Here is a 13,234-nt window from a genome sequence, read left to right as displayed (position 1 = left end):
GCAAATGGCCATAAAATTAAGGTGTCTCGAGTTCTAGTAAAGACTAGGAAAGAAAAAAGGAGGCAAAGCTGGGTTCTTCTAATACAGAGTATTATTGGAAATGGCTTCCTCTACCTGCCACTCCTTTTGGGTTAAATCCAAATATGGCACAGGAAAGGACTAAGAATTAAGTCAGGATACATTTACGGTGGTCTCAAGTCCTAAATGCTGCCTGCCCTATATTTGGAGAAATCCCGGGACTTTTCTGAACAAAATGGTGAGGTTCCCAGCACAATCATTTCAGGACAGGCTACCAGTCAACAAGGGTTGACTCAGATTTCTATCGACTCCTTAAAGAAAAGTGGACATCCAAGAATCATCAATCAATTGCAGAAAGAGTCCAACGTGTAAAGACAAGACCAAGACAAAGAAAATAAACAAACAAGGAAAATAAAAGCCAACAAGATCAGGACACAATGCAGGAGCATAAAACTTAAAAACTGCACACAATCATCTCAAAGAGAAAAGAAAAGACACAACATCGATGAGAAGACATGAAGCTACAAAAAAAGGGAGGGTTCAGAAGAGAACAATAACCACAAAGACCTTTGGGAATTAAATACAGAGGGGAGGAACCCTTGAACAGGAGTTAGAACACAAGGAAGGCTGAAGAAAACTCCCAACGAAAGGCTGAGACCAACTTCTTAAAAACTGACACTGGACATAAGCCAAGACCAAGAGTACAAGGAGACTTTGAGCCTGGCAAGTTTCCTTGAAATTCATGGAAATTCTCTTGTGTCCCCAAAGGGGCAACTGGGATATTGATTCTCCTTAAAATCAAAATGTGAGTCCACCATAGTTTCTTATGTTAATAAGTCATTAGGTGGGTTTGGAAATCCTATATCTATGTTTGGAACCATCTCTACATATGCACAAAGAAGTTTTCAAACTCCACCTTTCCTTTTAAACTTGGCCATCACCGGTTATATTTTTAGAGTGCATGGCCAAGTGGTGAATACAGTAAAATCTGTATTTGGGGGAATAAGCATTTAATGAACAACAAATGAATGAGAGTGAAATGATTTGTTGCTTTTGTTGTGTGACTGTGTTTGGGGACACCTGGGGGTGTTTGGGTTTTGTTAAACTGATAAAGAACAATTGATGACATAGAAGATGCTCTTTGACAGCGGATGAACCTGTCTGCAGAAAGCAATATGTGTTCAGAGCACAGCAGTGAGCCTGACACTACTCCAGCTCTCCAACCACTGGACTTGTCAAAGATAATCCAACACTATGCCTCTGTTTCTTCATTGATAGAGGGATTTAGCTTAATAATGTATGTCAAGAGTTTAGCCTCATTCTGATCACATTGTTAGCTTTCCTAGTGTTAGCTGCTGTATTAACTTATTAATAACAGTAATTTTAAAATAATGAAGTATTGGGTCATATAGATGGCAGTAATCTTCACAAAAATAGTAAGAATGTATTTTAGCTGGATCAATCTCATTTTCAAAGCCACATTTATAATTTAGAGACTGAAACAGAGATGTTAAAGCATCCTGGAGGAGAACAGTATCTCTTTCTTAGAAGTCTTTCCGAATGTTTTTGTGAAGGATTAACACGAATTACAGTGTGTAAGGCTTGCTTAAGTCTAATTAGATGATACATACTTTGGTATACTTTGATTTCTGAGAACTGAAGCATATCTATCTAATAATACTACAATTACTACACTGCTATCATGACCTAACCTTTCCCTGAACCCTGAAATATGCTGTTATGCTATGATGTTCTTTTTGCACACTGTCTTACCAAATGTTCACTGTGATATTTTGGGGGCAGGTAAGTAAATCCTGCCCATTTACAAATGAAGAGCCAGTCCCCCAGAAGGAACCTGCCAAAAGTCATGCAGGACAGAAGGAGAAGAGCTGTTTTCAATCTCAGTTTCTAGCCTCAGAGGCCACACTTGCATTGCCTTCTCCAACCATCTGTTCACTTGGACACTTTATCATCATTTCCAATTCCTAGATCAGAACTTGTCTCTTTACTCTTCGTCTCCCACGGGCTGGCTTGCTGCAAATCTCCATCTATTCAACAAATACTGATTGGGCAGTGGCTGTATGACAGGTACCATGTGAAAGATAAAAAGATACAGAACGAAGACAAAACTCAACAACGACCAAGTTGGGGCAAGTTGGGGCTCTTGTTTTTTGAAAAGCTCAGTCTAGTTTTTGATGAATGGCTCGCTCATGCTACATGTGAACCAGAAACAAACAACACACATGGCCTCAACTCAAGGAAAACGGTCATAATCTAAACAGTCACCAAAGCTGAGGACTTTCTCCTTCAAAATGAGTCCTAATCCCCACATATCTGGTCCACTCATCATCCCTTCAGTTTTGCTTTCTGCCTTGTAACTACTTTCTCTGTTTCTGATGCATAAATCTTGGGTACCATCACTAGATCAACCTCTCTTTGAAAACCTGACTTTTTGACATCCAAATCACCCATTTGTCAAGAGCCAGGAGATATTTCTGCTCTTCTCCCAAGACTTGGCCAAATAACACCTGCAAAATTAACATCAACATGGCGTGAATTTCCATGCGATTTGTGTGGGTCTCATGTACTTTACAATACGTTGGTTTTACGACAAGCAAACCATCATCCCCACCCCACAATGCTGTTCTTTTTACATCTTAGTGAGACTATCGCTCCTTTTTACATCTTAGTGAGACTATTAGCTATCAGGGTCAGAGATTACACTTTACTATTTTAGTCCAAACTAAACAGAAACTTGGCATTCTTGTACTGACTTCTAAAAAAAGAAAAAAAAAATGAGGATATTGTAGTCTGGGATGAGAAGGAAGATGTTAATAAATTAGATTTATCCAAGTCAAACAGGACTGCCTTTGTTTACAATATTCTTAAATCAAATCTTACAAATTAACACTCCCTTGGTTATCGGTGTATTTATTAATGAATTCATAAATGGCTTAATTATCTGCTCTTTGTCTACCAGTGAGATGGCTTTAAGAGATCTCTTGCTAGAGTGGAAAGCAGCCCATGACCCAATCCCCACAGTGTGAGTTCAGTTCTGTGCTACCATAATAGAAGCTCCATCCACAGATGAACTTGTCCATGGGTCTCTGTGTAGATCAGGGACAAGAGTGCCATCCCCTGAGTCAAGAGATGGGGAAACACTCATCAACATCCACAAAGCAATCTTGGGAACAACCTAATGGTTCAAAACTTAAGGAGTCTCTCACTCCCTACACTTGAATCTAAAACTGAGAGTTCAATGCCCATGGTTTTAGCAACACCCCCCCCCCACCCTTCCCTCCCAAGAGAATCAACCCAAAGCCCACCCTGGTCATATTAGCCCATGACACTTGTGTTGTGGTTGGTTGAATCTGCAGAATGATCAACCAATTGGCCAGTTAATGCTGGGATCCCACCTGGTAGCTCGTTTGACGTTGCATGAAACTGGCTAGAAGTCTGGATCTTAACTGATATTAAAAGACCAAGTGGAAGTGGGGGAAAGTAATTGTATCTGTCTTCAGAGCAGAGTCTCCACTTACCTCTTGAAAGGTTGAGTTTCTTTTGGCTTTGTCTTAGATAAGGAGCAAATACCTCAAGTTGTATACGTTTCCAGTTTCTAACTTGCCTCAGGTAGCCTTACACCTCTCATCACCATCTTGCACAAAGCCCTAATGCCTCGTTGGATGTACTAAGAAGCACATGTTGCTACTATACATTTGGATGGCACTAACTAAGTCACAACCAGACAGGACAGCCTGGATGTTATTTTGAGACTGCTGATCTAAGCTGTGAATGATACAAGCCCAGCTCCCTCCTGCTTTTGTTTACTCAGCCTTTGGAGAGAAAGCAAGGTGATACAAGCAATTATCAATTTTCTCTCTTATCAGTTCTATTATGGCTGGGGATAGAACGCCATGTTTTCCAGGGAAAGGAAGAGCTAAAAATGGGATTCTCTGAAATGTATAGATGTCCATTGCCTTCCATGATGCCCAAAATAATTAAGCAGGGATTGTCTTATGGAATATCCAGAAGCTCATCTTTCCCAGAACACTGGCTATCCGAGATCTAGTCCAGGAGGAAATTAGAGGCGTCACTGGGGAGCAATGGACAGAAGGATTTCCTTGCAGCAGCATTTACGAAGCATGGACAATGGCTTATGTGTTTCCTTCCATTGTGAGTTTATTTGGAGACGGACTGGAGGGGGGATAAAAGAGGTGAGATGTTTTGGGTGGGGAGAGTGCCTAGGCGGGTAGTAAAGGATGTAATTAAAACATCCGATTGTGTAAAAGCATTCTCCAAGTTGCACACACCTAACCCCAAACCAGATAATCCACCATGGGGTTAACATGTTTCACAAGAGGCACCAGTAAAATATAATTAGAAATCTGTCTACAACAGCTCTAGAATCTCAAATTGCCAAAACCTTAGATAGAATAATAATATGATAAGATCAATATCATAAACACTATCATTATTACTGTTTTTTGAGAGTGTCCTATGTCTCAGACTCTGTTTAAACTTCTTTACATATGCTGTCTTTCTTAATCACCCCAACAACCCTGCAAGGTAAGGCACTCTCATTTTAGTGGTGTGAAAACCAGATGCTAGAGATAACCTGCTCAAGGTCATAAAGCAAGCAAGTTAGAAAACAGATTCCCAACTCAAATCTTGGTTCCTTGCATTGCCTCTGGTTCTGCTGATGGAATTCTGCTTTGTCTTTCTTCCATAAACCACCACCATAAATAGCTACAATTTCTGCCCCCCTTATGTGACAAGTTGATATAAAGATACTTCTGAAGGAATCTGAGAGTGTACTGCTCCTAGTTCTTCATGATTTTTCTCAATCTTTGACCATCGTCTCACCCTAACCTAATTTGAAAGCAACATTTTTAGCCACTCACCTTACTCAATTCTTCCAAAGCATTCAACCCTGTCTTTTTGAAATGACTATGTTTTCACACCACTATTACATCGATTTGCATGATATTAAATTATATAACAATACGTACAAATGGTTTTAATGGGGTTGAGGACACAGCCAGACTCTTTGAAGCTTAGACCTCAACTTGCTGGGGCAAAAAAGTATGTGAGGTTGTTGATGAAGATGATGGTGAAAATGATGGCAATGATGAAAGTGATGATGGTGATGGTGATGGTGGTGGTGGTGATGGTGACAGTGATGGTATAATGGTGATGATGATGATGGTGATTGTGACAGTGGTGGTGATAGTGATGATAATGGTGATGATGGTGGTGAGGATGATGGTGATGGTGATGGTGATAGTGATGATGATGGTAACGGTGATGATGATGATGGTAAGTGAGGATGATGGTGGTGAGAATGATGGTGATGGTGAGGATGATGATGGTGGTGATGATGATGGTGATAGTGATGGTATAATGGCGATGATGATGGTGATTGTGACGGTGGTGGTGATAGTGATAGTGATGATGATGGTAATGGTGATGATGATGGTAAGTGAGGATGATGGTGGTGAGGATGATGGTGATGGTGGTGAGGATGATGGTGATGATGGTGATGGTGATGATGGTGGTGATGGTGATAGCAATGGTGGTGATGAAGATGGTGGTGATGGTGATGATGATAAAATCAGTAGCAGCTGATATCTACTGAATGCTTAGCAAATGCCAAGAACTCTTCTAAGGACACACTTTCCAATTAGCCAATCCATCCCTCCTTACCACCAACCCTACAGGGTAGGGACAATGTCCTCATTTCACAGATGAGCGAGAGGTGGTAACAATGCATCCAAGCTTGCCAGTTGAAAACTAGGTGAGCTCGGGTCCAAAAAGGGCAGGTGATCTCCAGAGCCACCCTTCAATCCCGGGAATAGAAAAAGGACAGAAGTGGAAGTTGGAAAGTCTGGCACTTGGAAATTGTGGAATGTGGCAAGTCATTTCACCTCTCAGAGCCCCAGATTTCTTATCAGTTAAAGGATGAGGTGGGGATGGATGATCTCTTACTTTGTGTGTGCAGAAGCGAGAGACACACAGACTCTGAGTACTCCAGGAATCCTTCACATTTCCCAGGCTATGCCCTGTCTGTGAAGCATTTTTGGGAGGAACCCACGGTGCTTATTGACACAAATATAAAGAGAGATGTAAGCGCTACTGTCACGCACGGCAGACGGGCTCAACTGAAGACTGCATAATGACAACAGCTGGCATCTCTGTCTGGTGAGGTTTTTATTGGGTTGTCAGCACTTTTTTGAGTTTATCAACTCATACTCTGACTCATAAAGCATGACCCTTATGTGACACTGTGTTGGTGACTATGACATCTCTAATGGGACAGTAAGGATGAAAAATGTGCTAGTTTGAAGCTGTTGTGTGCCCCAGAAAAGGCCATGATCTTTTAATCCATTCTTGTGCATGCAGACCTGTTTTGGGTGGGACCTTTTGATTAGGTTGTTTCCATGGAGATGTGACCCACCCTATTCAAGGTGAATCTTAATCCTTTACTGGAGTCCTTTCAGGGAGCTCATGGAGAGAGACAGCTTCAAAAGAAGATGCTCCAGGAGAAGCAAGGACCCACAGAAACTGAACAGCCATTGAAACCAGAACCAGGAGAGAAGGACCAGCTGTTACCACCATGTGCCTTCCCATGTGACAGAAGAACCCTGGATACCAGCAGCTTTTCCTCAAAGAAGGTGTCCTCTTCTTGAAGCCTTAATTTGGACATTTTCATGGCCTCAGAATTGTAACTTGTAAGTTAATAAATCCCCATTGTTAAAAGCCAACCCATTTCTGATATCTTGCATTCTGGCAGCTACAGGAAACTGAAACAAATGCTATTGCTAACTTTGGAGAAACCTCTGAATATTAAAATGCATTTGGGAAGGAAACTTTGCTGACCCCTTCTAGGAGATTCAGCTTTGGGGAAGGCAAAGGAGAAATGGGTTGTGGAAAAGCATTTGGCACCTCCTCAATATGTGAAATACAATTATCCTATGACCCAGCAATTCAACTCTAAGATATATACCCAAAGAATTAGAAAAAGGAGTTCAAACAAAAATGTGAACACCAATGTTCATAGTAGCACTATTCAAAACAGCCCAAAAGTAGAAACAATCCAAATGTCTACCAATGGTGAAAAGACAAAACATGGTCCAGCCATAGAGTGGAATTAATATTCAGCCATAAAAAGGAGTGAAGTTCTGATAGATGCTGCAAGATGGTGCTCAGTGAAAGAAGTCAGACACAAAATAAAAATATGGTATGAGTCCATTTACATGAGGTATCTAGACTAGGCAAATCCATAGAGACAGCAAGATTGGTGGTTCTCAGGGGCTGGGGGTGGGAAAGGGGACGACTGCTTAATGAGTGTGGGTCTCCTTTTGGGCTGATGAAAATGCTCTGGAACTAGACAGTGAATATGGTTGCACAACATTGTGAAAGTACTGAAAGTCACTGAACTGTGCATTTAGAAATGACCAAAATGGTAAATTTTATGTTATGTGCATTTTAGCAAAATTATAAAAAAGAGAGAGAGGGGGGTGGGGAGTGGAAATGGAAGACATGGCCACATCAAGTTTTGGGTCAGTCTCTCGCTTACAGGCAGGTGGGATCTCTTTTACAGCAGCTGTAGCTCTACTTATCACTCTCTTTATCTGTGATACCACAAGCACATCACCTATCGAAAGGGCAGGGACGGACTTAAGCAGAATAAGCATGGCTTATGAAAGCCCTTTACACTGAACTGTACAAACATCCTGATTGTATTTTTGTTTTCCAGTAAACCATCAGAGAGTGTTTTGTCTAGGTTTCATAATTTAAAAAAAAAAAACAAAAACATTTAGCTTAGCATTCATGGCAAAAATAGTATTTTACCTTGTTGTGGGGTCTTGGAATTTCTCTCCATTTTTAATTAAAATGCATGACTGTTTCTGAACCCTGAGCTACACAAGGCACCCAAGAGTATAAGTACCCACGAGCCCATGTCTCCAGAGATCGGATAGAAGAGATACTTTATTAAAGACACTTAGTGGTCAAATAAAAAAGACAAAAAGGACAAAAAAAAGATGTTTTTGGAAAACAAATGAAACAAAACTCATGACTGGGTAAGACATAGCTCCTTGTAAAAGCAATATATTAAGATGGTAATGAGCCATTTTCCAAGATTTGGCATGCTAATTAAGCAAATTAATTGTTTGGTTGTTATATACTAAACCATCATTATCCATTTATTTGTTTGTTTGTTTATTTTTTCTATTTTTCTCCATTATTTTTAAATGGACATAATGGATTAACCGGAGATTAACATTGTTTGACAAAACTATCTTCCAGAGAGAGAAAATATGAGATAGTTTATTTTTGGTTGGCTTAAATGAAAATCACAAATAAACAGAATTTTAAAAAATAAAGAATACAGCAATATACCTTGTTTTGCCAATAGGGGGCAGCACCAATGTTACAGACCAACTTTAATAAAAACATCAGTCTCGATTATTCCGTGTAAAAAATCATCTCATTTTTATGTGCTTTATTCTTAGAATTATGGCATGAAATTCCAAGGGGAGAAATTGGATGGAATTTAAAGGAATACTGCATCATAAAATGCTCAACGGGTCTGCTGCTTTCTAAAAACAACAAAGGGGATAGTAAGTCCAGTTAGTGTAAAATTGCTCACAAAATAGTTTCTCATAAATGCATGTGTTTCTCATAAATGCTGGGTGAATAGACATCACCTTACCTAACCCCACCTTGTCAAGGAATGACAGGTGTATTTTCTTGACCCACTGTCCAGTATAGAAGCCACAGCACAAAAGACTTCTGAGCACTTGAAACACAGCCAGTCACCAGAGAAACTGAACTTTAAATCTTAGTTTGATTCATTTAAGTTTGAATTGTAAAACTATTAAGTTATTGAAAAACTTTCACATATTTTTAGAACTTGGATATGTGAATTACTCTTTCAACTAATTTTATGAACTCTAAATAAAGATCAAGTGTTTCTGATGAAAATTTAGTATCCTAATTGAGATACACTGGAAAGTGCAAAATACCTACTAGATTTCAAAAATTGAGTAGCAAAAAAAAAGCTAATTTTTATATTACTTGTTGAAATGATAATATTTTGGATATATTGACTTAATTAAACTATGTTATTAGAATGATCTTCACTTGTTTGTTTTTACTTTTTAAAGCATGGCATCTAAAATAACCTCATGCTATTTTAAATGGACAGCCCTGCTCAAGATGACAGAACTTTTAGGAACATAAACGAATAAAATGGTTTAGAGGAGCACAAGGCAGCCTCCAGAACTGGAAGAGAATCAGCGTCCCTTGTTTTAAGCCACCCTGTTTGCAGTCAACAGCAGTCCCCAGAAATTAACAGAGGCAACCACTGGTCTTTCCTGGTAATTTAAACACTTCTCCAAAAATCCTGTCATTCCTGGTGACATTGTTGTGAGGCAGTAAAAGGGCAATCGCCTGCCATTTATAGTTGGAGAGAAAGAAGAAAGTGTTAAGTGCACTAGCCACTGTCAGTTCAACCAGTGGCAACATCTGAGAAGGAATTTCAACCAAAAGGCTGTCCATGCCAATACCATCGCCTCCTGATTCTCACTCATCGGGGCGCTGGAATCTAGTTTACTGATGGGCTTCAAAGTCCACTTCCTATGGAAAATGGGCTCCAACTAACTCCTCTGAGCTGGTCAATATCTTTTTCCTCACTTTTATTAGAGAAGTTGTAGGTTTACAGGACAGTCATGAATAAATACAGGATTCTCATATACCACCCTATTATTAACACCTTGCATTGGTGTGGAACATTAGGTACAATTGATGAAAGCACATTTTTTATAACTGTATTTTTTAAAATGAGAAGGTGTAATGGTTTGAAGCTGTATGGACCCCAAAAAAGTATGTTCTTAAAGCTAATCCATTCCTCTGGGTGTGAACCTATTGTAAGTAGGTTCTTTGGATGAGGTGACTTCGGTTAAGGCATGGCCTAGGGTTGGTCTTAATTCTCTTACTGGAGTCCTTTATAAATGGGATGAAGAGAGAGAGAGAGAGAGAGAGAGAGAGAGAGAGAGAGAGAGAGAGCGAGCGCGGGAGCACACAATGGAAGCAAGAAGCCAAAATCAACAAAACCCAGAAGAGAAGTAAGAGACCAGCAGATGGGCAGAGAAGCCAAGGATCACCAGCAGCCACTCTTCAGGGAGAAAGCATCACCTGATGATGCCTTAATCTGGACATTTTTCTCAGCCCCGACACTGTAAGCTTGTAAGTTAATAAATGTCCATCGTTAAAAGCCAACCCATTTCATGGTCTGCACTTGGGCAGCCTAGCAGACTAGAACTAAGATGGTCTATCAGCACAAAGATATTTGAGACTGTATGCAGAGATGTAACAGTTCTTTATGAAACAAAAATTGATGTTAGATTTTCAAATCTGCCAACTGGATCACAGGGAAATAGGATGTCATCTCTTGTTAGGGTTTGGGGCTAAATATGGAGGTTTTGGGTGGTGGCATATATGGAAGAAACAAACGTGGGACATTTGGAAGAATCTGACAGGCCATGCCAGGACAAGTGAAGAAAAATTATCGGTCATCCAGGCATGGAATCAGCAGATCCCAAGCCTTAAAGTGTTTATGGTTGAGGGGAATTGAAAGACGATTTGCAGGGGTGGGGGCTGGGTGACAGGGATGTGAAAGAGGCCCCTCAGGGGACGTGGATGGACAGGCAACCAAGGCAACCAATAGAAAGGGTAATAATGACACAACTAACCGAACGGTGTACTTCACCAGGTGGACGTGGTTCCCTATAAAGCCAATAACACTTAGACTTTGGGCCCCTCGTCTGCACCAGCTCCTTCTTGCACCAAACTTTGATTTGTGGCTTATATAATCTTTTTCTTTAATAAGGACTCTAAAATTTGTGCAAGCTTCAGGCCTCATACAGAACCTGGATCTACCTTTGCTACTTGAGATACCTTGGAATGAAGGCTGACCATCCCATCATCTTCCTCAAGTGAAGGTGAACTACAGTCTGCAAGTGAGGAAGGGTCATTTTTTTCTCATTCAAGTATATGGATATATGTGTGTGTAGATGTATATTATGTATATATAATGAAAACACACATACACATATTATGTATTATGTAATGAATATATATAATGGAATTATATAATAGGAATATATAAACATATATTTTATTTATATATGTATATGTGAAGATATATTTATGATGTCTATATAATTAAAGAAAGATATTTTGCATCCAAACCACTGTACATCTATTTCATAGTTTTGTCTATACAAGAAATTTAGATAAGACTTACTCCCTTACAATGTAAGTTCCTCGGTGAGAAATGGGGCCTTTCATTTGATGTCTTGGTGGAGATGGGTGGGATTGATTTCCTATTGACCTCCATCATGACGACAGTGATCCCAGCCCAATTAAAATGAGGTCCGCTCAACGGCAATGCACCTTCTTTTTTGCTGGATGCAAGAGTGAGGTCAATGATTTGCTAAAAACAATTCCTTGTCTTACAATAGCACACCTCAGACTGACCTTCACGGTTCCTCAAATGCACCCAAAGTTAGAGTTCATCTTACCTGTCCACCAGCTTTTTTGCAAATCCAAAGTCGGTGAGCTTGATGTGACCCTCTTTATCCAGCAATATGTTTTCCGGCTTCAAGTCCCTGTAAACGATCTCCTTGGAGTGCAGGTACTCGATGGCGCAGACGATCTCCGCGGAGTAGAAGAGGCCCGTGTTGCTGGTGAAGCGGCCGCGGTTCCGCAGGTAGGTGAAGAGCTCCCCGCCTGGCACGAACTCCATCAGCATGTAGAGGAAGTGCTCGTCGTGGCATGTCCAGAACCTGCAAGGGGCGAGAGCAAGGATGGATGAGTGTATGTGGAGGCTCACATGGGCATCTTGTTGCAAATGGGCAACCATTCCACAGTCTTGGGATTAGGAAGAGCCAGGTCATGTTTGAATAATAAACGGGTTAATAGTGTGCACATCTTTGAGGATCAAATTGGATTCAGCAGCTTCGGTGCAGTAATCAAGACTGGGAACTTAAAGTAAATCAACAGACTGCATCACAAATACTGGATAGGAAATGTTGGCAATTGAAAAGCTCAAAGTATGGAATTTCTAAGTGTTGACTCACATGAGATTGCCAAAGGGGCTGATGAGCTCTATTAGTGGAGGGATGTGGGGGAGAGATAGATGAATGCAAGAGAGAAGATGCTGAGTCTTATTGCAAACTATTTTAGAAGTCTTTAACTAAAGGAAAAGAAACACAGCACATGAAAAGACACTGAACATCTTTAGCAATTAGGGAAATGCAAATAAAAATCACCATGAGATACCATTTCACACACACTAGAATGGTCATAAAACAAATGGAAAGTAACAAGAAGTGTTGAGGATGCGAAGAAATTGGAATCCTTGGGTATTGCTGATGGGAACGCAAAATGGTGTAGCTGCTGTGGAAAACACTTTGAGCATTCCTCTAAAAGGTAAACATATGACCTGACAATTCTACTCTTAGTTATATACCTTAAATAAATGAAAACAAAGAAACAAAAACTTATACATGGATATTCCCAGCAGCATTATTTACAACAACCCAAAGACTGATCAATGGATGAAGGGATAAACAAAATGTGCAATATCCATGCAGTGGAAAATTATTTAGCCATAAAAAGGAATGAAGTTCTGACACATGGTACATGGATGAACCTCAAAATAATAAGCTAAGTGAAAGGGCCACATACTATATGAATTCATTTACATGAAATGTCCAGAATGATCAACTCTGTAGATGCAGAAAGTAGATTAGTGGTTGCCAGGGTAGAGGGGGGGAGGGAAATGACTATTAAAAGGTACGAGATCTCCTTTTGGGGTAATGGAAATATTCTGGAACTAGACAGTGGTGATGGCTGCATAACACAGTGAATGCAATAAATCCCATTAATGATAAATTTTATGTTAAGTGTATTTTACCACACATGCACAAAGAGAAGCTATACATTTGGGGAATGGAGAGAAAAAGAAATAAACATTTTTGTGAGGTAAGAGTTGATGAATAAAGAATGTCTTCACATAAAGGAGACATGGGGAAAAGTAGCAAGCTTTAGAACTAAGAGCTATGATTTGGGGAGGAAATAGAAAACATGAGCAAGCCTATGATGCAAGAAGAATATAACAGAGTCAACCAATAAGAGCCACCACAGCAGG

At 40.0% G+C, this 13,234-nt stretch overlaps 1 protein-coding gene across 1 annotated transcript in view; it reads right to left on the bottom strand.

Annotated features, from left to right (window-relative positions):
- LOC119522565 (putative serine/threonine-protein kinase PRKY) overlaps positions 1-13,234 on the bottom strand; it is a 114,952-nt gene that overhangs the window by 44,130 nt on the left and 57,588 nt on the right. The window contains exon 3 of the mRNA XM_037820976.1: positions 11,604-11,867. Within this exon, the coding sequence (XP_037676904.1) occupies positions 11,604-11,867 (264 nt within the window). The remainder of the gene's footprint in view (positions 1-11,603; positions 11,868-13,234) is intronic.

This window comes from Choloepus didactylus, chromosome X, assembly GCF_015220235.1.
Source record: "Choloepus didactylus isolate mChoDid1 chromosome X, mChoDid1.pri, whole genome shotgun sequence".
In the NCBI taxonomy this organism is placed as follows: Eukaryota; Metazoa; Chordata; class Mammalia; order Pilosa; family Megalonychidae; genus Choloepus; species Choloepus didactylus.
This window is presented reverse-complemented; position numbering and strand designations above follow the sequence as displayed.